At 36.2% G+C, this 25,977-nt stretch overlaps 1 protein-coding gene across 2 annotated transcripts in view; it reads right to left on the bottom strand.

Annotated features, from left to right (window-relative positions):
* Nucleotides 1–25,977, bottom strand: part of MMP16 (matrix metallopeptidase 16) — a 184,776-nt gene that overhangs the window by 47,001 nt on the left and 111,798 nt on the right. For both annotated transcript variants that reach the window (XM_065053938.1, XM_005499462.4), the window contains 2 exons: nucleotides 10,127–10,288; nucleotides 7,231–7,448 (listed from right to left, as the gene is read on the bottom strand). In XM_065053938.1, the coding sequence (XP_064910010.1) occupies nucleotides 7,231–7,448; nucleotides 10,127–10,288 (380 nt within the window). The remainder of the gene's footprint in view (nucleotides 1–7,230; nucleotides 7,449–10,126; nucleotides 10,289–25,977) is intronic.

The following is a 25,977-nucleotide window of genomic DNA, read 5'->3' on the forward strand; positions in this document are numbered from 1 at the left end:
TTCAGCCCCCTCCTTTACTCAAAGCAGAGTCAACTACAGCCAGTTGACCCACTCTATGTCCAGTCAGCTTTGAGTATCACCAAAGATGGAGACTCCACAGCTTCTCTGAACAATCTGTTCCAGTGTTTAATCTGTAAGTGTTTACACTGAAAGAGTTTTTTATTACATTAAAATTGAATTTAAACAAAGCATTCTGTCTTCTTTTTCTTTCAGGGAAATGAAAATTCAGAAGGATATTAGTCTGTAAGGTCAAGGTGATGCCTAAGCACAGCTGTCAAATCTACCTCTTCTCCATAGACTGCATGGCAATGCACATCATCCCAACTTGCAGTATGGAGATAGTCAAGTAACAAGTACCATCATGTCATGCAAAAAATGCTATGAGCAGAAGGAACAATATGTGTTTTGCATGTGGGGGTTTATTTGGGTCAAGATGGTGTGAGCAATTACAAGCTAATAAGATGGTAACACCACTTGCAGTAGATGAAACACTTGTTCGGTACACTCTTGAGGGGTCCACAGTCAAAGACGCCAGTGTCTAAGGGATAGCTGCCCTTCTGAAAAATCTGAACCACATGCATAGTGGAACAGTTTGGCCTCAGAGGACAGACTGTATCTAATTAAAAGCAAAGCACACATGATGGACATGAGAGGAGCTCAGTACCATCTGCTCTGCTACTGATCAAATCCTTCTACACCACATTGTTTGCCAATGAAAACATAGCCTTCTGGAAAAAAATAGCACTCTTTCTTCTGACAAATCTAAAGTCCTGCTGAAGATACTGAGTCACGCATCCTGCTAAGGTTGTGTTTTTAATGGGCTAGTACATGAATAATAGGAATTTTATTAACCAGATAGTACAGTTCAAGTTGCTCACAAGTTTCTTGCTCTTGTAAATAAAGCCCTAATAATATGATTTTTTAGAACTTTCTATACACAACATTTATATGTGTACAAATATACCTGTAGGTTAGTAGGTGCTAGATAACAAGTATAGCTATGACTGGCTTGTCACCTTTCAAATGGACATGAAACTATGTAAAATAAAGTCCAAGACAATTTTTCAAAAGATGAGAGGGTAGAAGGACTTTTTAACTGATCTATTCTGGTACAATTATAACCCAGGTGATTATATTCTTGTCTAAATTCCTCTGCAGCTGGATGGAATATACCACCTACTTTTCATACAGTGATGAACAGACTGCTTTCCATTTTAAACCTGTGAAATGTGTTAGCTAAAACCCTTCCCTAGCTTAGAAGCACACTAAAAAGTTTAGGTAAAATTTTGAAAATTTTTTTATCTCTGTCAGCAAAAGTATCCATTTATCTAAAACATACAAGCTATGACTTCTTAGTATTCCATCAATTCCTGCTTTTTTCCTTCTTGACATCCTACAATTTGTTTTTATGCCACAAAACATCCATTCTGTACATTTCTAATGGGCTTGGTCTACTGTGATACATCGAATCACCCATTAATTTTTTCTGCTTTACTCTTTCCTTTTCAACATATAACATTAGTTACCTGAATTAAAGCAGTCCTCCTCCCTGATGAGTTAAAAAATGGCAAATTCCATCAGATTGTTCTTCCTGACATAGTGATATAAAAGGTAGGGGGAAAGGAGTCTGCTCTCTGCAGACCTAGCTACTTCTGACCTCCTGTTCCCTGTCTTTTACAGTGAGATGTTAAGTGGCTTTCCCTCTCAGATCACAAAGTGTCTAATTCCACAGCATCCTCTGCTGAACTTTCCCAGGCTGCAGCTGTCAGCCCAGACATCCACAGCATCATACGACAAAAAACAGTTACACAAACAGGCCAAGAGAGCTTTGAAAAAATGTATGGTTTCAAATACGGTGGAGTCAAGTCTCATACTGTAGCTGTTTCTTTGTCTCTACTTCTTATTATTAGCATTTCTCCTCCATCTCATGGATTTTTTATTAGACCTAGCAGTTCTGATTAAATAGCCAATGCCAAAATGCTTTAAAAATTCCTCATATGTTTACCACACATCAAGAAACAGTTTTTATTTTTTTTCCTTTGTGTTTAACAGCATGCTCTATATAAATACATAATTCTGAAAGGGATATTAAATAGCATCTATACAGTTGTGTGTGAAAGAAACTGCAGTCTAAACTAATGCCAAGGGGTAATGACAGCCTAATTGGCTTGGCTTCTTTGGCACGTCATAAATGTTTTTACAATGGTTCTTAGCAGATGAAGAGTCAGAAAACAAATTTCTGCAAGTTGTAGAGAAATTACTATTAAATAGTAAAACACAGCCTGTTAAGGCCTTCCTAAAATTGGTTCCATATTCTACCATCTGTAATGTTAACATTTCAGAAGACATTTCTCTGATCTGTAACTGCTATTTGTCTGACAGACAAGCTTATTCCTCTTACATTTATATTACATTTCAACAAACACCTTACTATATGACAACGGATAAAAGTGCTGTTCAAGGACTGAGTTAAATTTCCAACATGAATACTAAAAACATTATTGATTATATAAGATCCATTCATTTATTTCTTAAGCATTTAGCATTAAACAAAGCAAAGACCAGTGCAACTTCTATCAGATGTTTTTCTGTGAGGCAAAAACCTGGGTCACATAAACAAAGAACAGTGACCTGTCCCTCTAACTTGCTGATCATGCAGGACAAATTCCACACATTTAGCACTCTTCTAGACGAAGCCTGTTCAAAAACCTAAGTGTTTTGCTAGAATCTGTGAAACTTCAAAAGGACATTAAAAAATAAAAAAGGGATATTAACAGCAGTCACACAGATTGTTGAAGCAGAGCAAGAGGTAATTTTGTTGCCAAGGAACAATCAGCACACAGAGTCACACACAAGCTATACGCGCCTCAAAAATAACAGAAGAAGCAACCACTGTTAATTATCTGCATCCTTTGAGGGAGAATACATTCTGTGTAACCATTGGCTCCCTTCAACATTTTTTTAACTGTGTGAAAGATTCAGAAGGTGTTTACATAAGTACCTTTATTGATAGGACATCTTATATTACCTGTGAAATTGTTTTGCTACAGAAGACTGGAAAAGCAGTGTGAATTGCACAGAACACAGGAGGAAAGTAGAAATCTATGCTGTAAACCTCTTCACTAATGGATCTTTTCTGATGACCTTAGACAATTGCGTTCCTTTTCATGACGCAGTAGCCCTGGAGGTACTCTCTGGAGACTTTAAGGAGAAGACAGTATTGTCTGACACCACATATTCCTATATACAATGGCTGAGAGGTTCTTCCATTAAAGGCAGACAGTGTCATGCCACTCTGCACAACTTTCCCAGAAAAGGAAGAACAATTTGTTTTTCTCCATTTTCAGCCATTTTCTGTGTCCCAGGGGAGTTCTAACTAAAGAGAGGGAGAAAATAACTAGAGAAAAGATTGGCAAGAGTGACAGCTAAATACTAATTGCATTCAGCATAAATACAGAAGCTAATTGAAATCTCAAGATAAAACCTTGGCACTCATGAATTTTGGCATAGAAATTTTTCTGTCCTGATGGTTTCTTATACCAATTCAAGCATGTATTAAACAAAACCAGTTACAAGAAAATGCATTCAATTAAGAAAGACTTCATACACTTTTAAAATACCAGTTATTGACAACTGAAACCAATAGTTACACTGCATTGATTTTAACTAACATTTTTTTTCTATAGTATACCATATCCCCAAGCCTTATGGCTAGCAGCGCATTTTAAGGACATCTAATTTATGGAATTCAGGAAGAAGTCCTTTTGGGACAGAACATTTATATGTCAGTAATCCATGTATATTTGATGAATTTATTTTTTCCTTAAAATCCAATCATTGCTACTAAAACAACTGATCTACCAAAGTGTAATTTATTTGGTGATCTTTGGGGAATCTTTAACAAGTTGGTTGCTTTACTTCCGTGTTTATGGTACATGACAGATCAAGAACATTTCCTCTTTATTTAATTTCTATAACCCTACAATTTTTTATCAAGTCTTACTAAAATGGTTACTTTATTAAGGTGATGGCAAAACAAAAAAAAGGGATGGATAAGAGTGAATTCCATTTTAAGTTTATTGTTATTGTTTTACCCTGGATATATCCATTTGAGAATGTCAGATAGTCTTAAAACCACAGACAAAACTCATCAATTTGACTGAACATAGAAATTGTTTCTAATATTCTGATACTCTTTAGTATACCTAATTGCTCAACAACCAAGAGAAAACAATCTTCTCGAAATTAATATTGTTTGTAATCTACTACAAAAATCCACAGTGTATCTCAAACTGTTATCTTTCATGCTTCGGTTTAATGTTTAAATTGGAATTTAATTATTAAATGGGCTCACATTCTTCAGCTCTGTGGCTGAGTTCCCAAGCAATTTCAAGGACTATTTAAACAAATTGAGCTCCTGAGCTTGAGACTTGCCCATGAGATAAAAGAGTGCCTATTTTCAATTTGAAGTTGGTACATGGCATACATGCCATTCAGAAGGCAGTAAAATATGCCACTATACAATCATTACAGACCTGTGGATAAAGACAAAGAAAGAAAAGGATATCATTTGATTAGCCTCCAACTTTATTAATTTAACTCATCTGGGAACTATCCAGCAATAATTCTTCCAATGAAGGTAGTAATTCTTCTTTAATTGTTTCCACCTGGTACAGCACTGCCACCAAGCCCCACTTCTTCTCCATCTCTGTTCCTGGCTCTGAGCCCATCACTCATGCCCTCCCAGTCTATCCTTGTACTAGCATTAAGGGGCAAGGGCAAATAGGTTTGTTTTTTGGTGTGTCAGAACACAGAACCTCCAGCTTTGCTTCATCCACTGCTGGATGCTTTGCCTGTATTCAGCCCCTATTCCTGTTTACACCATCTAAAAATGAATTCCTGTCCTGCTCCCTCTAGAGTCTGACATGCTGAGCTTTTCATTATAACCTGCTCCCCTGAGATTCTGCAAAGTAAGCTGAAAATTACTAACAACTCCTGACTTTTCTAATTTCTTCTCCCCTTTCCTGCTCCTTTTGTATTCTGCCTCATAAACCAAAAGTCACTCCCCTCTGCCAAAAAAACCCCACCTTGAATGAATAATGAAACTCCTTTAGCAGACAAAAATCTTCAGTAGCGAATTAATGTACAAACCAGAAATTTAAGGCCTAGTAATCGAGCATTCAAAGACACTCAGACAACAAACTCAAGATTTGTATACTTAAGGAAACTCTATTGCTCAATGTGCTAACCCAAGTCCTGCCTTGTCAAGCTCCCAGGTACCCTGAGGAGAAAAGGAGAACTGTTAGACCCTTAAATAAATTAATGTGGGCAAAGGCCATATCTTTCTTCCCTTTCCAACACGTTGCTTTTATGGTTGCAACACCTTCATTTTGGAGAGGCAGACTCTAAACATTAAATCTGTAAACACTCTGTTACTGGTCATTTTTCCCCAGCAAAGTTTTACTGTGTTTCCTCATTAGGGTGTGGATCATGAATGGAGTTTTAATTTTGGAACACAAATGCAGTTTGCATACTAGTAAGTATAGTAACTGTCTAGTAAATATGTGGTGTTAAGGCAGTAAGCAGTAAACACTTTCGAAGAAAACCTAATTTTTATTTTCAATTAGAATGGGTAAGAGTGGTTAGTAATGGTAGTGAACCTGTTTATCCAGGAACACAGACTTGGCTAGACAGGAATTTTTGTATTAGTGAGATAGCATTTCACTATTTGTCAATTTATGTCTAAAATAAATGAGAATATGTTCTATTGCTCTTGGGGTGGATAACATGAGATTGAAGTAGGCATTTTAATATCCTGTTTAATGTCAAGTTAGAAAATTAGATTCTTCCTTAACCTTTGAGTTTCAGTCATAAAAGACTGATGGTTCAGGACCTCCCAGTGTTTGAAAATATACCATCTATTTAAATGGAAAGGGCTGACAGCCCCAGGGCTGGCAAAATCCTTAGCTGCTTATGGGAGAAATATTTCCTGCTCATTGGGTTGTGAAGGTAGTTTAATAATTTCGAATGAATTCATGTAGAGCTATTTGTACGTATTTTTTTTGGTATGCTAAATAAAGTGAAAAGCTGGGTAGCATTACTACTAAGATTTATCTGGAGTGATATATTACATAAAAAGAAAACATATAAAGGAGAAATGTGTCCTATCAGAAAGGACATCAAAAGCCACTGCATTGGGAGCTTCATCTTTTGGGACAAATTCATTGCACTTTCCTTGTACTTACACTATTGCTGTACTGAAAAGTGTTATCTGTTCATGCGAAAGGCCCTTCTTCTCTACCTATAATGTTGAAGTTTAAAAGAATATCACATATTTACAAAACAAAGATCCAACACTTCCTATTGCTTAAGCAAATTGGACACACCAGTAGTTCAAAATAATAGATTATCCTGTTGCTTTTTTATGGAACATTTGCACAGCACTACCTCTCAACAAATTTGTTTAAGATTTAAGAGAGTGAAAAGTAATTACTCTGTAATTATTCTTCAACATTCAATGCCTTCTGGAAACTATACTGCAGATCACCTCCTAACATAGCTTTGATGTCCATGAGACTTAGCGAAATTCTTCTACCAAAAGATTGCATTTCAGTTTTATTTGTCTATTTTGATTTATTGTATATACCACACTTACCATCTCAGAGCAAGAAGATGAATGGAAATAAACAATGGCACATTTGTAATAAGATTTTTGTGGCAAAGACCTTTACTTAGATATTGTGGTTTCAATGCAATCACAACACAATGACAAACTTCCTTTGGAAATTACAGATCTACTTGTAAAGTTAAAATTATAGTTCCATGAGGGGAAAAAAAAAAAAAAAAGTGTTGAAGACACAAGATCTACTGTATGTCTGGATTTGGCTGTATTCCCAACAAAATCATTCCTATTATTCCTGAGTTAATTTACACTTTTTATGTCTCCATAACATGCAGCATTTATTTACCCTTACATTTGGAGGCATTACAGTTTCTGCTGACATGGTCATTTTCCCGAAATAGAACATTACAGCAGTCCTCTGCTAGACGTTTAAGCCATGTGTATGTTTATTTTTTAATTTATTTCTTGAACTTTCTAACTGTGAGCAGACTGGGAAAGTGGAGTTATGATGAATGGGAGTTTGCTTTTAGAAACAAAAGAAAACAAAACAAAACAACAGTATAAATGTAGACATTTGATATAACATTGAAAAATTCACAGCCTCCTACCTTGAAAACAAACATTTCCCGGCGAAGAATAGCCAGAGTGTTGAAGTTCCCATCACAGATGTTAGGCTTGGCTCCAGGATAGGTAGGTTTGTCACCGCTGGGTTGCCGGGGAGGTTTAGGTTGCCTGTCATTCTTCCGTGGGTCTACTGGAGGGATTGAGCGATGTGGGGGCACTGTTGGCAGAGGTCTTGTTGGTGGTGGGATTCTGTCAGGAGGACCTTTAAAAATAGCAGCAGGATGCAATTTACATGCCCACCAGTGCACTCAAAGAAGAAATACACAACAAACACCTGCTAATCAGTTCAAATCCATCAGTGGACAGGGAATAGAAAAAGTTACCTAATGTACATTTTCTGTGCTGTTAAAGAGTATAATGAATGACTACCATAAAACTAATGCTCATTATCCAGAATTTTCCTTCTTTATTGGAGCAATGTTCCGATAAAACCTGCAATGGATGCATACTCCACCATCATTTCAGATGAGAAATAATTCATACCACCTATTTTCCCGAGTAAGCACCACAGAATCATTGTCTATGGTAAAAAAATAAAAGAAAACAAAAAAACCTATTCCTAATAAGATCATCAGCAGTGAATAGGTTTTCAACCCATATTTTTAACTTCCACTCATCATTTCACATGTGCACATACGTGGCATTCTGGATATTTCCTAATGACCCAATTTGTAGGCCCAGTAATTAAAAGAATTGTTCTGAAGACAGATGGATTAAAAAGAACTAAAGTGAAAAACTAAAACTCTGTACAGTGTTTTAATAACATTTTTCTTCACTCAAATATATTTTCTGTCATAATAGAAGGAGTTTGATGGCAGGTGAAATCACTATCACACTCGTAATTTTCGTATCTGAAAGTCAAAAGGCCATCCTAGACAGATACTGTTTATAACCCTAATGGAACTGAATGACTTGCAATGGGTGATAATAACTTTCTCTTTTTACCCATATTACTATGTTTACTTTTATTTTCCATGTAAAAAAAAAAAAAAAAAAAAGTTTCACTTGGATCAGTAAGTTTTCTGGAAACAAGATGAACACTTTGATTTTACTCATTATATTTGGGAACCCCTCCAAGTCATTTAAATACACAGTCAATTTTGACTTTAAAAATAAATATCATTTACATGACCAGCTTCAGAAAAACTTTTGAGTAGTAAGACAACTCTAAAACTGCATAAATGGTGTTTGACTTTCTGAAACTTTTTCAAAAAATTTATACTTTTTAAAGAACAAGATGGACTATGTAAGGAAATATTAAACTTGCCAAATAGTTGTCATACAATGTAATAAGGCATTCATTTAATTCACAGTTTTAAGGTTTGTGACATTTATAATTTACAGCTAATAATGGTGTTTCGAGGAATACTACAGACCAAAGTAATTATTTTAATAGATGTGACATTTTTATTGAGGCATATGATTCCAAATCACCTCTTGATTTTAAAGGGAGCAAAGGAGTCAGTTTGCAGTAGCTCATGTTGGAAAGTTTTTAACCCCAAACCAAAGTTTTCATATGCCATTTGGTGGTGATGTCAGATACTACTTCCCAGGGGTAACACATTTCTCCTAATGTATAGTCCACAGCTGTTAGAGCTTAGCAGCTAGTTTTCAGCAAAGTATTCTTGTCTAGCCCATAAGTCTAGACTACCGACTTATGAGGTCGTGAGAAACAACCTTCCTTGCAGCTAATCACACAGGAAAAAAAAAAACAACCAAACAAAACTTGATCAGTCAATCATTTTGTAATTGCTATTTATGCTTTATGAAAATATATATCAGTGCTTGTTACTATAATATTTTAAAATGCTCTTTAATATAAAACACCATGGAGGCTGCAGAGTTCTAGTTTGCAGTACAATAATTCTACACGATCGTAATTGTCCTTTCTAGCAGTAAAGATAAACAAGGAATGGCCCTGATAATATTCATTATAAACCTGACTCTCAAACCTTTAAAATGAAAATAATACTGAATCAAATACAGAATTAATTGGCGAATATTAAACAAGTTATTTCCAGATGATATGTACTGGATAAATAGCATTAACATACAGATATCATAGAATTTTCACTGTAGGAGAATATATATATATATATATATATATATATATATATATTTAAAGAAAAAGAAAACATACTATTTAACAGAATCAAATTGTTTAAAAGCAAGAACAAAATAATGTCTTTGGAAATGTCAGGAACAGTCATATGGGAGCCAGTGTTACATTCAACCCATAATCAGAACATTTTTTTATTTCAATTACCTTGCCTTATCAAATTGAATTCAATACATGCAAAATTTATTTACATCAAATGTGTCTTTTATATTAGGGCAAAAAACCCTAACCAAACTTAATTTACAGAAGGGGGCCTTTTTCCCTCTAGGTAGCTCAAAGTCTTGGGCTGGTAATAACATTCTTTTCAGATCAATTTGCTACATTAATCGCAAGAAAGGGTTTTTCTGGGACCACAAATTTTGTATACCCAGGGAATTGTTTAGAATTTTAACTGATAAATTGAGAAGCAATCAATTTGTCCATTTACATGAGCTTGGACTATTGTGGAAATCAGCTCCTTATGATTTTTATCCTTCATTTCTTAATATTTTAATAGTTTGGAGTCCTTTTGCAGATATTTTCTGTATGACTTTTTAAAACATTTAAAATTACTATTCCAGATGAGTGCAAATTTGAATGCAAGATGTTAACAGTGAAAAAAAAAGTAAAAGAGCATCATCAAAATCTTTGGCCTACTCACAAGAAGGCCTTCAGCACAACAATACACTGACAAATTCTTTTGGAGAGGTGGTATGGACAGGAGGACTACAAGTGTATTCTAAAGTGAAAAAATTATGTTACTTAATTAGAGCATGACATACCGTATATCTTCTGGATGCCCTGTAAATCATCATTAGGTAGTTTGAAGTTGTCAGTTTCCATATACTGGTAAAACGGAGCCATGATTGCAGTGGGATCATTAGAGTGCTCCAAGCCCAGAGCATGTCCCAGTTCATGCACTGCAACTAGAAACAGATCATTTCCTATGAAGAGAGGAAAGGGAAAAAAGACCTTTGAAACCATACGTATAGTAACAGAAATAACAGAAGTGGAGGACTCTGCATTTGAAAGATATTTTCACTGAATTTGAATTCTATAAGGTAATGCTCAATAATGAATCATAAAGATAATGTGGCAGCAAAGGCACTTTTCCATTATTGTTACTCATATGATCCTTTTGCACATATCATAATCCTTATCTTTTTTTAACTGATGTGCATGGTTAGTGTGGGGTTCAAGTGTCATAACTCAGGTCTAGGCTTGTGCACAATTTGCGACTTGAAGCTGATGCTGTAGTGTACCTGAATAAAAATGCTTGCATCAATACATGGTTCCAAAAGGAAAATATCCCTGCTGTGTGTGTGGTAAATTTCACAAATTGAGGACTACGTACTTAGGATAAACCCTATGGGGAACTTAGTCATCCAAGTGCTTGTAAACAGACCCCTGCTGATTATTTGTAGATGTTGTCCACTTCTGAATAATCATAACTGAAATCCTAAGGAGGAAAATGTGGGTGTCACACTATCCTTCTCAAAATAGGATGCCCTTATTTATGTCATTGTGTAATTCCCTTATAAGTGTAGTTGCTTACTTAAGTATTAGAACTCCACTTTTTTAGGTCTAAAAAATAAACCAACACACTTATGTTATAGACTGATATAAATTTTGTTATTCCCTTATGAAAATAATCTTTTCATTTTTTATTATAGGGTAGTGAACACAAGTAGAAATTTTCACAGCAGAAGTATGGCACAACAAGCAAAGCACACATAAACACAAGTCAAAGCCAATTGGATTATTTTTATAAAAAAATCAGAGCTGGACCTCTATGGTATTCATTTTGTCTATTTTTATTAATCTGAAGCTTAGTTCCGCTTACTTTCTATGAGCTTTTTGCACAGATTCTGTGTGTAGTCAACTTGTACAATAAGACTTTGGAAAAATGTTTTACATTAGGAGAAAGATTCTGATTGCTTGGAGAGGGTCACATCCAGGATATTGCCCATTTTCACCACCTACGCATGGGAAAAATCATCCTCCAGAAGTGTGTTCCTGTCCGACTGACAAGAGAAGTATTCTAGATGAGCAGCTTATGCTGAACATCTAACTTTTAGACATCTGGACTCAAGTGAAACAGATGCCACCTACAGTAGGTAGCTTCTTGTTGAAATAATGGAAGGCCTATACTGTGGTCTAATAGTTGTGTATTAGAACAAGAAAATGCTAGTTGGTAACTCATCCTATATTCTGTGAATTCTTTGGAAACAAACAATTATTTTCCACTGCTGGCACTTAGTCTGAAACTCTAAGTACTATTACAATACTGAGTAATAATATTAAAAAGTTAAACTTAGCAAAAAAATTTACATATATATAGGCACATAACTTTACATACATACTTCACAGCATTTCAATTTTTCAAGTATTTCTTACTGTTGACACATAGAAATAAGCTTTCTCCCAAGTATATATGAAGGGGGAAACACTTGGCAGTAGATGTCTTCATGAAGTATGGAGCCATGCTGATGTTTGTAAAATAAATGTTTGATTGAAAGTGTGGAAACAGTCACAACTAAAACTATGTGCTTAGTTGACATAATCTTTTCATGTCTTTCTGATTCTTAATCCCAGAAATATGAAAGTTAAATGCTCTTGCTCTTTTGTACAGTACAGTTGTAAAGAAAAATCGTGTCTCTCAAAAATAAATATGACATAATGAGCTTTCAGAAATGAGAAGAGTTTATCCTATAATTTATAATTATGTTATTTCCAGATGAAATATTTTCATGACAATATTTTTTCTTGGATGTGGTTCTTTTTATAGTAAAGCAGATTCTCAATGGGCTGTCGTAACAGGTTTGATAAACTTGACTGCCCTGGTGACGAATGCTTTTGATATCTGAATCTGCCCTTCTAAACAGAGTCAAAGCTGATCTTGACATTATCCCATATGAATGAGCTACAGCTTCTGTAGCTAACCTCAACATTGAAAGTGATGCACAGAAGCAACTCTATAAAAGTTTTCATTCTGCATTCATAATGGAATAATTAATTAAAAATGATAGGCTTAAGATAGAAAGACATGAAGGTGGAAGATATTACTGTACTATCACTACTGTACTGTGACGTGTTTCACCATTTTTCAATGCTTTTCTGTGTTTTATGAAAGTTAGAGTTCTAACCCAGGTTTATTAGAATTAAGTATTTATTTGGCTGACATTAACTCATATTTAAGATGCAACTTTATTTTGTTTCTCAGACCTTGTGAAAGGCAAATTTGCCTCCTAGACTTGAGCTTCCTACATCACAACTAAAAACATCAACCAGTCTAGGTCCTGTATTAATGATCAAACTAATGAGTTGACCACAGTATTTACTGAAACATTTTCAAATGGTTATAAATCAATAATATCTGATTATATCACCATTATTAGGCTTGTCAGTATCAGTAGACCAAAAAGAGCTTCACATGTTGTATTCAACTTCTACTGTTTGAGGTAGAACAGAACAGAACAGAACAGAACAGAATAGGACTATTTCAGTTGGAAGGACCTACAATGATCATTTACTCCAACTGCCTGACCAGTTCAGGGCTGACCAAGTTAAAGCATGTTGTTAAAGGCATTGTCCAAATGCCTCTTAAACACTGACAGGCTTGGGGCATCGACCACTTCTCTGTAAGAAGCCTGTTCCAGTGTTTGCCCACCCTCTCTGTAGATAAGTGCTTCCTAATAACAAGTCTGAACCTTCCCTGATGCAGCTTTGAACCATTCCCACACGTCCTATCACTGCATACCAGAGAGAAGAGCTCAGCAACTCCCTCTCCACATCCCTTCCTCAGGAAGCTGTAGAGAGCAATGAGCTCTCCTCTCAGCCTTCTCTTCTCCAGACTAGACAAGCCCCAAGTCCTTAGCTGTTGCTCACAGGACATGCCTTCCATCCTCATTGCCAGCTTTGTTGCCCTCCTCTGGATGCATTCAAGGACCTTCACATCCTTCTTAAATTGTGTGGCCCAGAACTGCACACAGTACTCAAGGTGAGGCTGCTCCAATGCTGAATATGGTGGGATAATCACCTCTTTTGACCAGCCGGTCATACAGTGTTTGATACACCCAAAGACGTGATTTGAACCTCTGGGCTGCCAGGGCTCACTGCTGACTTATGTTGAGCTGCTGTCAACCAGCACCCTCAGATCCCTTTCTGCTGGGCTGCTCTCCAGCCACTCCTCTCCCAATTTATATAAGATTCTGGCATTACTCCATTCTAGGTGCAGAATCAATCATTTCAACTTGTTAAATTTCATTCGATTAGTCATTGCCCAATGGCAATTGTAGGAAGTCCAGGAAATGAGCCTGTTACAGTTTCTAAAATTTGAAGAAACTGAAGTTATTAAACAGTCTTGGAAGAATCTACTGCTTCTTTCTACTTGTGCCAGTTATACAATGCATGAAGAATCAATACATGCTTTAGTTATCAGTCTTCACTGGGTCCTCATAAAGATCTCCAGGAACTCCCATATTTTGTTCCATGTTGACCTTGAAAGGAGCTGTATTACATAGTGAAGGGGAAATAAATAAAACACAGTCATCTACTGACATATCTTTCTTCTGAGATCACAGAAAATGAGCATATGGTAGGATGCTACCAAAGTAGTACTTCTAAATGACAGTGGAACTATGTCAGACAACAGGTATTATGCAAGAGGTCACTGTTTCTTTCTATGTCATTCACCCCCTGCCTTTTGGGTAAGGGTGATTATGGGAGGGGGGGGGGGGGGGGGGGCAGGGGGGGTGGAATCAGCCAAAGTCCAAAAGGGAAAAAGGCAAAAGGACCATGAAAAGAACTTTGTAGCTCCTGCAATGCAACTTGTAGCCATCAGGGGAGCTACTAAACGTGGTGAAGATAGAATAGTCCATGAAGCGAATTAATAAGTGGGGAAGAGAGAAGGTCACAGGCAAGAGCTGGAATATATTCTTGCCTGAGGTGACAGTGATTAAACAGGGAACATATTTTCTACTTACAGTCAAATAGTCCCATTATTCATAACAATTTCCATCAAGAGTCATGATTGTCTCCAGGGCATCCTGAATTTAAACTGACCCAAATAACTTAGTGCAGTTGAAACTGAGGTTTAAACCAGTTCAAGATCTGTTGTGTGAGACCAATGCAGGTAGGACTTACTACTGTCTTAGTTTCCATCTTTTTTCTTTTGCATACAATTAGATTTCTCCAATTGAGCAACAATTACTCAGTCTCTTTTTGCTTTCAGGAGCAGACTTGCCTGGAGCATCTCAATTTTATTGTAACTAGCTACTGAGGATGCAGAAGGATAACCCTGAGTGCTCGCTCTTTCTCTCCAGGCTGCACAGAAGTGTACTTGTGACTGCAAGGTTCCTAGTAGGCCAACTTCAATTCCTTGGCAAGCGGTCAGGTGAAGGTGTGTAAAGGCAAGTGAACATTCATACCTGCTCAGGTTAACTGTGTTATAATGCTGACACTGGATATCATTTTAAAAAATATTTTCAGTATCCACCACTGAAGGAAAGAGTACCAAATGATTCTACGTTTCAGTATACGTTACTTAAGCGGAAACATATATTTCAGTCCACTGGCAAAATGACGCACCGTTGCAAAACTTTAAAAAGTCATAAGTAACTACGAGTAACAGAGTTAAACTATGTATGACTATGATAAATTTTAAACTAAAAGTTGCCACTGAAGGATAAACGATGGTGAATATTCATTGTGATAGTCACAGTTACATCTTGTTATATTTATCGATAGGGTAGTAGAGAAATATTTCAAAATATTTCACAAGTCCAAAACTTGTGTGTCTCTGTTCTTGTGTTCCCCATTTGCATGGAGATTTGGAATAGAATGGATATAAGCTCAAAAAGATGGTGATTGTTTTCCTTATTTTATCACAGGTTTGATTTCACAAGGAAAAAACAAATAGATACTCTGTGTGGAGAACTAAGACAAAATGATTATTTTTATACTGACAGTTTCCTCTGAGGCTATAAACTATTTTAGGCACTAAATCTGCCTGACTTTACACTCACTGCCCAAACTCCAGAATATAAATATGTATTAATATATCAAATATTCAACAGCCAGTTCTGTGCTGTATGGGGAAGTCTTTCTGTGTAGCTAATATATACACTATTTTTCATGCCTACAGATAAATACAGCTAACGTGTTTGTCCACAACAAGCTATTAAGAAACCCTAGTTCTGAAGACATTAATTCCTGTTATAAATGGTTTGTAAGCTTAATTTGTAAAAGTAATACTCTAATGGCATAGCAAGCCTTAGATTCATCACTTGGCCATCTTTTTGATGCAGCATTAAATGACACCACAGGGCATGTCTATTGGTTCGTCTCCTTGGCACATGACAGTAACTTCTACAATACATTTTAAGCTCAAGAGTTATACATCATTTAAATGCCACGTGACCTCAATTTTGAAATGTTTCCAATTCAGAGAAAAACAAAAAGTCTAGAAACTGAATTTCAAGTGACAAACAAAATGGAAAACTACAAAAATGCTTTATACACGGGCATACATTGTTTCTTCCAAAGATTATGGTACCTCTTTTTTCACGTGATGCAGATAAATGATTTCAGATTAAATCCCTATGAATCTGAAATGTAAACCTGTACAAGAAAGACTTCTATTACAGCCGTATTATCAACAACCAACTGAAAGTTTACCATTAATCAGAAAATAGATGTTTCCCATGAACCTGTGTCTGATGATTTACAGTTTACATTTCCATTATTCTGTTCATTCCTACCATTGACTCACCAAACCAATGTTGCTAATCCCAGCTGGCTGGAATGCTGCAAATTTTAGAGTAAAATTCTTAATCTACAGAGCGTACAGAAAGAAAAAGAAAGCAAAAAGATAATAAAGGTTTTCTCTCTTTCTTATTATTATTCTTTCCAGACAGAATTTTGAACTTGCTATTTCAACAGTCAATGACAAAAGAAGATTCTTTCTCTCTCTGACCTTAATGCAATACAGTGGAATTGAGCATATACATTATGTATGCACTTACATAAGCACCATGTATGCATATATATGCTATACAGAGAGAATATATAGACTTAAATAGAAATCATAGGCACATATATATGTATTTGCAAACAGGAACGGAGGTATAAGCAGATTGTTTACAAAGTATGTAGTAATATACTCCATGTATAATTTAGTATACCTACACCCCCATGTCTATATTTTTAAAAAACAATTCTATTTAAAACAGACCAACAGATTAGTGTGAAATTTAAACTTGCTTGCTTCAAATTTGATAAGTGGATATACCTATAGTGCAAGACTGTCTTCAGGTGACTCAGATCTTTGCTGAGATTTGTTAGGGACATGTGAGTTTAGACGGGTGTATTCTAATGGTTCTGCATATTGCAGGCACAATTTAGATGAAATCAGGAGCCTCATAAATAACATATTTGAAAAGAGTCCACATTCTTTTATAATATGGATCAGCCTTTACTTTAGAATGCAAGGACACGCAAAAGGTAAGAATTTCTGCCTTACCACTTACTTTTACTACCAAGTATATTCTACAACTTTCTAGTAAATTGCTTTATGTATTTTCCTTAATGCATTCTTAATATTTTTTTCTAAGAAAGTATGGGCGTAAGGATATTTCAACCTTGTTTCTCACAGTCTTAATCACTAGTACTGAAAAATTTCACAAACTATTCTAACTAAAGAATCAATACCAACTTGTCCAGAAGTGAGAACAGAAGCAACTGGATGTGATCCTAGGTGAGGTAAAGAAGACAAGAGAGCTTGCTGTTTCCCAAAAGGGTGTAAATGTGATGGTGTGTGTTTCTTCTGCAAATATAATGCTTATGGATCTCTTTCATGCTTCAAGGAAACCTTGCTGTAACAATGAACCTAAGAAACTATGAAAAACTGCATTTATGGTGAATGTCTATCTCCTGGTATTAACTCCTCTTTAGCTCCTGGAATTAACTTCTTCATTGCTCAGGTTAACTACTGAATTAATATACTCTTCTCAAATGGCATTTGAATTCTATTAGCAATAAAGACATCTTGATTAACAGACTGAAAAGTTTTATTTTGGGTATTTTCATGGTCATCTTTACGTAACAATTATTTTAAATTAATCACATTAAAACTATAACAGAATTTTGCATTTTGTTAGAAAACATCTTGATAAATTCATCTCAGCAAGCTCACACTAGTAAAAATATTTGAAAATACAGTGGTCATTCTCGTAACATCACAAATTACTAGGTTGCCAAATAAATTTTATGCTATTTTTCCTGTAGTCTCAATGCAACCACAAATGCAGCAAATACTGTAGCAGCCTTATCTATTTACACTCTTTCCTGTATTCTCTTTGTTGCTGTTTTTAGTTGTTGCTGTGGGAACAATAAGCTGGAGAAGTATTTAAAACTCCTTTCTGAAGGCTGTAAGAATGAACATGTGCTGGGATCAAAGATTTGGATATGTGCATGAAAAGAGAATGTGTCACACAATTCTCAGCTATCCTCCATGGTCCTGTCCTTGAGGGTCATTCATGTGAAGGAAATGGACATCTTTCTGCCACTCCTGAGTAAGTGCCAGGCTGGGTGAGAATAAAAGGACGCTAATTGTGCATGAGTCCATATTAAAATCAATCCTTGCCTTTGACAAAATAAACATATGTTTTGTCTTTAAGCCACTCAACTAAAACGCTGGCATGTTAACACTGTGACTGCTTTTGTTTTGAAGGCATGATTTATTTTTTTTTCTTCATTTCCCCTAATATTTTGTGCTTCCTACTATAAAGAGAAATATGTGTAATTACTAGAAGGAAGGTCAAAGTCACTCTGCCAGTATTCACAATAGATGTAACTTGCCATGGGGCAGAAATCTGGAAGGGTCCTACAGATCACTGAAATCCCCACAATAGAATTACATTCAATTAAATTTATGTGTAAATCTTGTGTTGGCTCTCTGTAGAGATAAATTTTTACCCTGTGTCAGTTAAAATACTGAGAGTAATTATATTACACGCTAACTTAACTCACACTAAAGCCATCAAAATCAGGTTATTATTCTTACATTATAATTGTATCTGCTTAACACGTACATATGGCTTTAAGATTTTTTAAAGATAAAGTAACATATTGCTGTATATATATTTGGGAATTTTATGTGAACAGTTCTTCTTCCTTCACTGTTAATTTGCTTGTTTAATTCCTATTAAGAAAAAAATGTCAAGATAGAGTTGCCTACTCTTTTTTTTTTTTCTTAGACTGGTGATAAAAGAAGTGGGAATTTTGAATCCTAACTGCCAAAGTGATTGGGAGAAGAAAAAAGTCATTAAAAGTTCTCTGATCTGAAAAGAAGTTATGTTTTCTAAGAAGTCTGCAGACTTCAAAGGGAGACCTGATCCAAGTGTGTATCATATTCTAAGTGGAGGCAACTTCAAACTGGGGATCATATATATGGAGAAAGTGACAGAAAGACAAATCTGCTCTTTTGGTTTTACTTTGATATAATTTACTCAAGTGAAATGCTCTGATCCGTTGAATAAATCTGCTACTATTAGTGACTATATCCATAGAGCTCTTTGTTTCATTCCAGCTAGAAGAACACTGCGAGCCTCTCTAGCACCCAGAGAACACTGTCTGTTGCACACTAGTGACTCTTGGTACTTGTTGGCATGAAGATGGCTCAGCAGCTGCAGTGGAGGGGCAGCCTCCAGGATGGAAGACTGCAGAGGGCAGGGCAAAGGGTGCTGGAGAGGCTGACATGTTTAGGCAGGTAAGCCATCCTTCTGGGGCCCCAGCTGAGGGAAGCCAAGGCAAGAGGATGCTGAGAGAGGAAGATGAAGGCAGGGGTGAGCTTGCCCTGCCAAAGTGCAGGAGAGCTTGGACACAGGAATGTTAGCCAGGGCAGAGGTCAGTCCTGTCACACTTTCCCTTCTGTGAGTTAGGAGCTTGAAAGGACCCCAGCCTGGAGGGACAGCCACTGGCACAGAAAGGGAGAAGGAACAATGCCAGAGGTCCCATGTCTGATGGCTCTCAAACCAGACCTTCCCACTGGAAAGCAGGGAGCTGAGTGCCCCATCGCATCCTCAGGCAGGTCTGGGGCCATTATCTCTCCACTTCTGTCAGTCACCATGGCTGGCCCTGTCAGTAACATAAGAGATGACAAAAAGCACAGACCAATTGTTGGTATACATTGTGCTTGCTAGATCTTCCTGAAAATCAGGACCTAATATTTTTACTGCTTCTGCTAGCACTGCTGGCTGGAGTACAGCTAGCAACATAAATCTCATGTCACTACCATATCTTTGGTTTCCTGAATACTCAGTGATAAACCCATTTCCTCTTCCTTACACTGTGGCAGTTCCTAAACTGCATCATAAGAAAGGAGCTATGTATGATTCTTAGAAAATGAAAACTAAAAGTATCTTTACACAATGCCACAATATCATGTTACTAACTATGCATTCAAAATGTAAGTGGTGCAATGCATTTATGAATTACTATATTTCGACCAATAAGAGAGTGTCTGTCCTGCCAAACATCCCTGTGGAGGATAGCCTACACCAGTAATTACCTTTTCTGAGTATAATACTTAACTGTTCCCAAACCGCCATCTTTGCTGCTTTGGGCCTCAGTCGATGCTGTTATTTGGAAGCACTTATCACTTCATTTCTCCTCTAATCTGAAACTGCACGATTCACCATCAGTGGTGGAAGTCATCTAGCTGCAGAAAACTGTAACACAAATGCCTGTACCCACAACTTTCACAGCCAGGGATGAGAAGCAGGTATTTCAGGATATGATTCAACTAGTTTATTTTGGACATCTACTTCAGGATGCCACAAATCTTACTCAGGAAGGCAATACATCTCTCCTCAAACTCTAAAGGGAATCTATGAGATTAACTCAGATATAAACTTCAACATTTGGTCAGATTAATTCCACCCTCTCAAGTCTTCTGGCTTCTGACTTGGGTCTTTTTGTTTAAGTCAGTGGCAAAACATCAGTTATAAAAGTACAGGATATGGACTTAAGTGGTATATGTACAAAACCAGGAAGCATTCATCATTGACTTGAACTAGAGACCTGTCCACTGCAACAAGACATTTTGCACAAAAAAGTTCTTATTTTGATTTGGCTGGTTCTTTTTGACCTTTCTGTTTTCACTTTTTTTCCCAACCTGATGTTTTTTCTGTAGGTATTTCCAGGTACAGGGATTAGCTCCTCAGCACTTTTTGAAACTCAAGCCACTTAGGAAGGAGTCTAAATATAGATTAAAAACATCTTGGCCTTGAGAACGTATGGTTTGAGCATTTTGAAGTGAAGAATTGTCAGAATAAAGCACAAATTATTCTCTAGGCTTAAGAACACAGATATTGTAGAAAATATTTCATTAATTAGTCATATATTATTCTTTAAGAACTCAAATATATTATTACCTTATACTTTTGCAAAAAGAATCCAGTAAAATTTCTGCCTAATAGATAAATAAATATGTAACTACTGTAAAATTCTTATTTTATTCTCTCTGGGAAACCATGACGACATCCATAGTAATTAGAAACATGCTTTTTCAGATTCTGTTTGCCCATGAAAAGGCAGGGGAAAGAAGGGAGCAACACAGTAATAATATTCTATAGAGCATCTTTGGGAAAAGTCAGAATTCCTAAAGCTGCTGCCTTGGTGAAAAAGTCTCCATGACACAGTCCTAGCAGCAAACAGAGACTCGAAGATCTCTGGATCACATGAGGGTTGGAGTGCTAAGCCTGGTGCCTGCTTTAAATGACAGAAATACTACTTTCTGTTTAAAGAGACAATTTGAGGATCACAGCTTCTCTTCCCTAAATTACTACTACTACTAGCAGATCAGACTGAAAAGAAAAAAAAGTTCCTTTTCAAGCCATAATTCATTGGGTGATCTTTTAGTTGTGAATGAATTTCATCTTTTTTGCAATAATAAATGTGATTTTACCTTTTTTTTTGTTTTCAACCCAACATGTTAGAGAATACGGCTTTTCACAAGCTCTTCATAGCAAATAATCTTTCAAGAACCTGAAATTCAGTCTCTGGTGTGAAATCTCAGAGGTCACAAGGCAGCTGCTTTATTATTAGCATTAGTTTTATTAGTATTATTTTTATATCATGCGTTTTAAAGAAATATCGCCTTTTTGTAAGATGATGGAGGACACTTATAAAAAAGATGCATAGGCGATAAGAAAAAGAAAACAGTGGAATACGTTCTTTCCTTTATTTTCCCCTTCTCTATGACTTTCTGTCATGAGCAAGTGTTATATGAAGCTCTCTCAGATTCAGGACTCAAAATCCACTGAGCTTCTTTCTAAGAGGAGGAAAGGCTAAGGTAGGAGCTAGATTTATTTATTTGTTGTGTGTGAGCTGTCGCTTTTTTTTTTCCTTGCCATTCCCACACAGTAACCATGTGTGAGGGGTTCTGGGGCCATAAAAACAATCATGAAAGGGCTGGCCCACATTTTATGTATACACTCATTCAAAATACATCTGTTTGCCTGAGGAGAATAACCTTCCCAATGCTCTCTCTAGTCTAGCCTACTGCCAGCTGGGAGGAACACACACACACACAAAAAAAAAAAAAAAAAAAAAACAAAAAACAAAAAAACCCCAAACTACCAAAAAAACTCTAACACTCTTAATTTTAACTTATTGAAAATTTTAACAAAGATTTTTTAATTAAACTTCCCCACACTCAGTACTCTTCATACAAGTGCCTAGTGCCTGATCAAGTTAATCCAGTTTGGGAAGATAAACTTATCTTCATTGATGTCTGAACAGTTGTTTAAGATAAAGACATATTTGTAGAAAAAAACAAAAAAGCAGTAATTTTTCTGCCAATTTAGGTGCAATGGTTGCCAAAACTGTCTGCAAAGTTTCATTCTGTTTTTCAGCTAGATGTTTCCCTGGCAGCAAAGCTGATGTAACAGACAATGTGAACTTCCCTCATTTATTTCCATGCAAAGTCAGCCAACTTCATTTTAATGCTCTTCATTTGAAGTTTAAGATAGGCTGGCCAATAGCAAACTGAAGCAGATGGAAAATACAAGCAGTTTGTTCTACTGGCCCTGGTATGTGGGAAATAACCTCCAGTTAAAGTTTGAATGGACAACTGAGTTTGCACCTTCCCTAACTACACCATATAGGCTTGCAATGATCTATGTTCACCCACACCATGACAGAAGCAATATGTGACTTAATGGCTCAGGTGACACTGCCTTTTTTGGTTTACAGCCTGCATCATGACCATCTCTGTTTGGCAATTAAGTCACAGCCTAAATACCACCTTCCTTCTCTAGACACAAAAAGCACAATGTAAGATGTGCATAACGGCATACATTTCCACTACTTCAATAAAAAATATCACAAAGTCCATGTTCTTGATGTATTCTTCAGCTTCCTGTTCAGTTTGCATAATAGTGCACTTCACAATTTAAGACCAAGAAGGAGAGCATGATATTGCACACTGAGAGCCCCTGGGATGGACTAGAAGCAGTCAGCTAAACACACACCTAGAACATTGGGCTGGATTCATCTACAAGACTGCCTTCACTGACTGCCAGTGTTTAACAGACTTCCCTTTTAACGACATGTCAATGAAGTCCTTTTCTCGAAGACAAAAGGGTGCTCCATGAAAGCAAAACAACTCCCCAAAACCAACAACAACAGCAACAGAAACAACAAAAACAGGTCATTACCTTGCCAACAGTTAGTATTTTCCATCATCTGTCTTCCAGACAGTAAATGGAATCTAGTAGACAGATCTTCTTCTCTGTATATATAGATCTGTATAGTCCTATGTCTAATGACAGAGTCCTCACAAGCCAGCCAGGGACATTTATTTATCTTTTAATCATTTTCCATCTCTTCAAGAACTGAAAGGGACCTTTCTATTCTCAAGTGTGGCTTTGCATCCTATATTAATACTTTCAAGGACACATTTTATGCAGCAGACATAGAATGTTTCAGATTTACCATTTTATGTAAGATCTTGGGGTGACTGGATATGGAACAGGTGGGCACATGTCCACCAAGCAAGTATAATCCATCAGCACAACTTACAATTACTGATGGGGAAAGACTGGCTTGTTTTACAAATACTGGAAGCCTTGAAAGTATTATCTGTGTTAGCTGACTGCTGAATTAAACTGGATTTCAGGGGGAATGATGAAATGAAAAGAATCAATCACTACTCTATTTGTCTGCAACTTGCAAAGTTCTTTTAAATGTTATCCTGGCATCATCATCGTTGTTAAATGTTTTAAATGTTATAGTTTGTTTTTTTTTTTTTACCATCTTTTATAATATTGCTAATTCTCTCTTTTTGCACTCAAATAAATTCAGTTTAAAATATAAGTTGCGCTTCCTTAACCTTATACAGATATATAAACAAAGCTGTAACTCAACAGGCTAGGTACCTTTATTTTGGAAATAAGATATGACAGAGGTCCATAAAATTATGAATGGCATAGATAAAATGATTAGGAAATTACTTCCTCACAATATAAACACCAGTTTACCCAAAATGAATTTATCAGTGGCAGATTCAAAACTCAGAAAAAGGTATTTTTTCACATCTGTTTGAACTACAGAACACGTTGCCACAGGATGTTGTGGATACCAAGTGCTTACACGAGTTCAAAAAGAGATTACACCAGTTCATGAAAGGAAATCCCTCAAAGGCTATTAAACACAAAAATACGGCCTGTGGCTCAGAAATTCAATGAGCCACAGATTGCTTGAAGCTAAGAGGGAATACGTTACGGATTTTGTTGCCATATGTTTGTGTTGCTCTTATTCCTTCCCTAGGTATGAGTTAATAGCCATAACTGAAGACAGAATATTTTCTAGGATAAGCTCTGATCTGAACCCACATTGGCAATTCTGTGTTTAAAAGTATATACACAAGTATAATACAATACCAATTCAAAGAAGTCATTAGTCTTTTACATATTTAACCTAGTACAGAACTAGAAAACAAGCATGTCACAATTGCAAGGTCATACTGATGTTTACAGATCAAAACTGATACTAATAAGATACTATTAAAATAAACATAATCAATTAAGTAAAAGCACTATGCTTTATGAAATGAAAGTCATCGTAATATTGTAATACAGAGGTTCCTTTATCTGAAATTCTTGGCTTTCTTTATACTTAACCATAGCACATGACATGAGCACGGTTTGAGACACAGAGCTCCCTTAGGAGACCTAGTTTTCACAGCTTCACTGGTTCATATTTCCAGCATCATATATCTCCTGCACCATGTCAACCACACTGGCAGCCAAAAGAAATTTACAACAAGTTGATCTATGCAGTTCAGAGATCAGGGTTTTCATAATTTTTTCTTGGCTGCCAACACAGTGCCCACAGCAGAATCTATGCACTAACTAGATGCACTAACTATGCACTAACAGGTCCAAGTACATTACACTAGATACTGTATTTGCATCAGGTCCAAGAAGCTTTTAATTGGCAATCTACAAACAGCATGGTACAAAGTGACAGGTTTGGTTTTTTTTATTTTTATTGCCTTCAAAACTTCAATAAGTTTTTGAATGCTGGACAGTGAACAAAAAAAATACTTGAAATTTTGAGTTTGTTTTCCTGAAAACACAGCTTCGTGTACACACAAATTACTAACATTCCACATGAATGCAAGCACTATGCAGCAATAATCGCCTTACATTTAAATGTAACTGTACATTAAAAACATTTATTACTTCTGTAATAAACTTGCTATTATTCTTTGTATATTCTTTGTATATTCTATGTACATTTTTTGATGGAAGAACTGGTTTTCCCTTATTTTCAGCATGGTACAGTAACTGCCTTGGTAAATTTGCTGCAGAGGTAAAAAATAATGCATTTTACTTTGATTACTAAGTCTCTTGCAGATATGAATACAAAGATAAGAGAATCAAACTGCCATTACTGATTTACTGTGTTTCTCTAAGGAGACCTAAAACTTACTTTTTTCCAAATATTTTCTACCACTGAAAGACACAGCTCCATGGTCAGATTTTAGCCAGTAATCGGTACATTAAGCATCATGTCTAATGTGCTTGAAATCTAAGCTACCAAGAAATCCTTGTTTTCCCCAAGAGCTTCTTCTAAATCTTGCTCTGTTTTAAAAAGCTGCACTTGTGTAAGTAGGTCAATCTTAAATTAATCTAGTTAAAAGTAGTGCATTCTCCATTCAAACTCATTTAGCACTCCCTTAAATAGGCTTAAATGCATTCAGTAGTTTTGCAGAAAAAATAACCACTTTGGACAAGATTTAAACTAACTTAAATGAATGTAGCCAGACAAATGTTAAATCAATTTTGATAAACCAATATAATTTTTGAAATAGAGGCAAGAGTTTATACCTTAAGTTAGAGATGCTTACCTTCTGACAGAGAGCAAAATTAATCACAGACCTTCCTTCCTTCTTTCCTTCCTTCCTCCCTCCCTCCCTGCTGCTATCTGCCAAAACAAAACCTCTGAGCATAGTCACTAGTTAAGGACTGGCTTTGATGGGCTGGGGTTGCCAGGGAATATCAGAATGTTACACAAACTTGATTCATGAATTGCCCCCTGGAGTTTGCCAACAGAACTAGTCGAG

This window comes from Columba livia, chromosome 2, assembly GCF_036013475.1.
Source record: "Columba livia isolate bColLiv1 breed racing homer chromosome 2, bColLiv1.pat.W.v2, whole genome shotgun sequence".
NCBI lineage: Eukaryota > Metazoa > Chordata > Aves > Columbiformes > Columbidae > Columba > Columba livia.